The sequence below is a fragment of the Penaeus chinensis genome, unplaced genomic scaffold (assembly GCF_019202785.1).
Source record: "Penaeus chinensis breed Huanghai No. 1 unplaced genomic scaffold, ASM1920278v2 CTG_4712, whole genome shotgun sequence".
NCBI lineage: Eukaryota > Metazoa > Arthropoda > Malacostraca > Decapoda > Penaeidae > Penaeus > Penaeus chinensis.
Genome location: NW_025918270.1, coordinates 90,001 through 94,119, shown reverse-complemented (window position 1 = coordinate 94,119; position 4,119 = coordinate 90,001). Strand labels below are relative to the sequence as shown.

The following is a 4,119-nucleotide window of genomic DNA, read 5'->3' as shown; positions in this document are numbered from 1 at the left end:
ATTTTCATAATATTTATGATAATATTTATATTATTTATAATAATATTTATATTATTTATAATAGTATTTATATTATTTAATAATTATATATTTATAATAATATTTATAATATTTATAGTTCATTTCAATATTACTATTATTGTTTTCGGTTACTTATACAGCAATCAGTATCGTATAACCATATTAATCATCGTAATTATTTCCATGGTCACTGAAATTACCAGTTTCATTATTTTTACTAAATTGATATTTAATATCATCACTACCCTGGCCAATCAATCTAATTTTTAATTAATCACTGATTATCATTATTACAACTGTCATTATTTTTATAGTATGAATTCTCCTATTGATTATAATATTCAATTTCACAATCATTACTTCAGTTAATAATGTTATTCACCGTTACTCTAAGTTTACCATTATCTTGCATATATATATATATATATATATATATATATATATATATATATATATATATATATATATATTTATATATTTATATTTATATATATATAATTATATATATATATTTATATATATATATATTTGTATATATATATAATTAAATGTGTATACATAAATGTCTATTTATTTATTTATTTATATAATGTACACATTGATACATATATACTGACATTTTATACATATATATACATAAATATATATATATATATATATATATATATATGTGTGTGTGTGTGTGTTAGTGTGTGTGTGTGTATAAATGTATATTTATTCATTTATATAACATACATATAGATACATTTATATACATATATAAATGTATATATACATATATATATATATATATATATATATATAAATGTTACTATATATGTCTATGTAAACACATATATATTATATGTATGCACAAACATACACATATAAATAAATATGTGTGTGTGTGTGCACACATATATAAACACATATAGATAAATATACAGACATATATACATACATATTTATTTATAAATAGCTTCGCAATCAGTCACAGAACAATAGATAACACGACCAATGTAATTTATGAGAAATTGAGAAAGCTGCACTAAGCCCCAAAGAAACAACAGAGACAAGTACATTGCAGCCCGAGGGAGGGGGAGGGGGGTCTCCGAGATTTTTAGGTGTTCACCCCTTCGCTCGACTCCTTGATGTACCTGTCGACCTCCGAGCATGTGTAAAAAATATCTACATGTCAATAACTCTAATAGTAGACATTTGCGATGGAAACTGCTGTTGGGAAAATGCTATACTGAGCCTTGAATATAAGGCTATAAGGAATATAAGAAAAAATGGTTTTATTATTACATATATAGAAGTATTACATATATTTATTTTTACATATATATAATTATTACATATATTTATTATTACATATATATATATATATAATTATTACATATATTTATTATTACATATATATAATTATTACATATATTTATTATTACGTATATATAATACAAATGATATATATAATATATATAAAACTAGTTTAGTAACTCGTATTAGTATTATAATTATAATATAATATATAATATCAATAATATATATAATATATTTAATATTAATTTAGTAACTCGTATTGTTATCAAAATTATAATATAATATATATAATACTAATAATATATATAATATATATAATACTAGTAAAAATATATAATATATATAATACTAATTTAGTAACTTGTATTAATATTAAAATGATAATATATATATAATACTAATAATATATATAATATACTAAATATAGGTTTTTTATTCATATATTACAAGCCTTGAGGAGCCGTTTCTCTATAGCCTCTCCCCTCCCCCCCCTCCCCCCCCTCCCCCCCGCCCCATGAGTATATCTTATGAAACGTAGGGAAACAAAATGTAAACAGAATATAGGAAAATATGGTCAATTTTAATGCTAATATCTGAATTGTAGATGAGTATCAGCTCGAAATAATTCTGTGTTTTCATTTATTATATGGATGTTGGCTTTTGATCAAACGTATATAAAGCCGATATCGATCCCTTTTAAAGGTTCAAAATAATTCTATATCTTCATTTATTGTAAGGATGTTGGCTTTTGATCAAATGTATATAAAGCCGATAACGAACTCTTTTAAACACTCTAAATAATTCTGTATTTTCATTTAAAATAATTCTATATCTTCATTCATTATACAGATGTCGGCCTTGGATCAAACGACCACAGTGTTCATCGACCTCCTTCTCAACCCGCAGGTGTTCATCGTCCCCGCAGCAAGTCCCATCGGAGACCCCAGGGCCGGCTCGTCCTCGACATCACTCCCTTGAGCGGAGATCCTCAGCGTCCGCACCCCAAGGAGAGGAACAAGTGATCAGTATAAGGAGTTTGCCGTTGAGGAGGTGAGGAAGAATGGTTAAGGCATTTCGTTTGTATGTATGCAATTTGGCGGATATATATACAGCAAAGTAATTATGTGCACGTAGTAAATTTAATGCATATATGTACATATGTGTGTATATATGGTTATGTGTGTATATTTTTATACATTGATATGTATGTATGTATGTATATATTCATATACACTTATTTACATATATATCTATATATATGTGTGTATATATGTATGTGTATATATGAACATTTTTCCTTTTAAAAATTAATAGTTTTCCAAAAATTTTCTTATATAGTTAAAATATCCCAAATATAGTTGTTTGTATATTATATACATGTATAAACATGTTTGCTAATATTATATAAAAATGCTTTAAATTTATTTTATATTGGTTTATAAGGGTATATTTTAAAATGATATATTTATAATTCATATTTTTATATAAATGTATATATAAAAATAAATATAAAATATAAACACATCTATTATAAATAGGGTATGAAATAAATACAAATATATGTTATAATATAAACAAAAAGGTAACATATAAACACACAAAATTTTAAAATAATATTTTATATATATATATATATTATATATATATAAAAATATATTTTTAAATATTTATAAAAAAATTTTATTTTTTTATAATTATGAATATGTATATAATAATATATACTATATATAACATATGAATACACACACAGACACATAATGCAATAACCAGTTTTTGCATTGTAGGTTTTCTACCATTTTCTTTATATACTATATATAGAATGTTTTAAGCCGATATTATCTATGTCGCCCAAATGCTCATTAGTTGTGTTGCTTATAAAGCACACATTTAACTAATTTGATTTAACTAATCAACTAATTAACACATATTAGAGGCAATTAGCTAATTAACACATATTAGAGGCAATTAACTAACACATTAGAGGGGGAATTAGCTAATTTTAAAAAATAAAAAAATTTAATTTAACTAATCAATGTAATTTAAAAGAATATTTTTTTTCTTCTTTTAACGTAATATTGTTCTTCTAATATGTTATTATTATTATTATGTTATTATTATTATTATGTTATTATTATTATGTTATTATTATGTTCTTCTTATTTTGTATCTTTTCATTTCTATCTTCATATGAAAGATATCTTTTAGATTTTAAAAAAGATGAAGCAAAAAAAAAAAAAAAAAAAAAAAAATGTGTATCAAAATCTTAGTTCAGTTTAACATAATAATATTATATATATATATATAAATAATATATATATATATGTATATATATGTATTTTATGTATGTATATTATGTATTATACAAAGTGGGAAATATATGTATTATAATATATATGTATCTAATATATGTTTTTATAAAAGTATAAATTTTTTATGTATAAAATATACATATATATGTATATATATGTTTTATTATGTATATGTATGTATAGTATATATATTATATATGTTATATTGATATGTATAAATATATCACTATTTTTACACAATCCACCAATACTTTAACATCTTAATAGTAAAAAAAAAAACTAGTCAAAGGAAGCAGCCGGAGTGTGGAAATATATTAAGTGGCTGATACAAGTCTATGAGATATATTGAACCTAATATGAACTATATCAAAGGGGAAAATTACATCGTGCGTTCTGGCAAAGGCCAACACGAAATAGTAAGATTGTAATAAAGTGAAAATTATCCGTTGTTTTTGACGGAAAACACACGTCCTTACGGCAAATACCC

General features: G+C 22.7%; 1 protein-coding gene across 1 annotated transcript in view; it reads left to right on the top strand.

The window, feature by feature from the left end:
- The first annotated feature begins 1,151 nt into the window (after window positions 1-1,151).
- LOC125024780 (zinc finger protein 189-like) overlaps window positions 1,152-4,119 on the top strand; it is a 27,031-nt gene continuing 24,063 nt past the window's right edge. Inside the window, exons 1-2 of the mRNA XM_047612542.1 lie at window positions 1,152-1,177; window positions 2,173-2,373. Coding sequence (XP_047468498.1) covers window positions 1,152-1,177; window positions 2,173-2,373 — 227 coding nt within the window. The remainder of the gene's footprint in view (window positions 1,178-2,172; window positions 2,374-4,119) is intronic.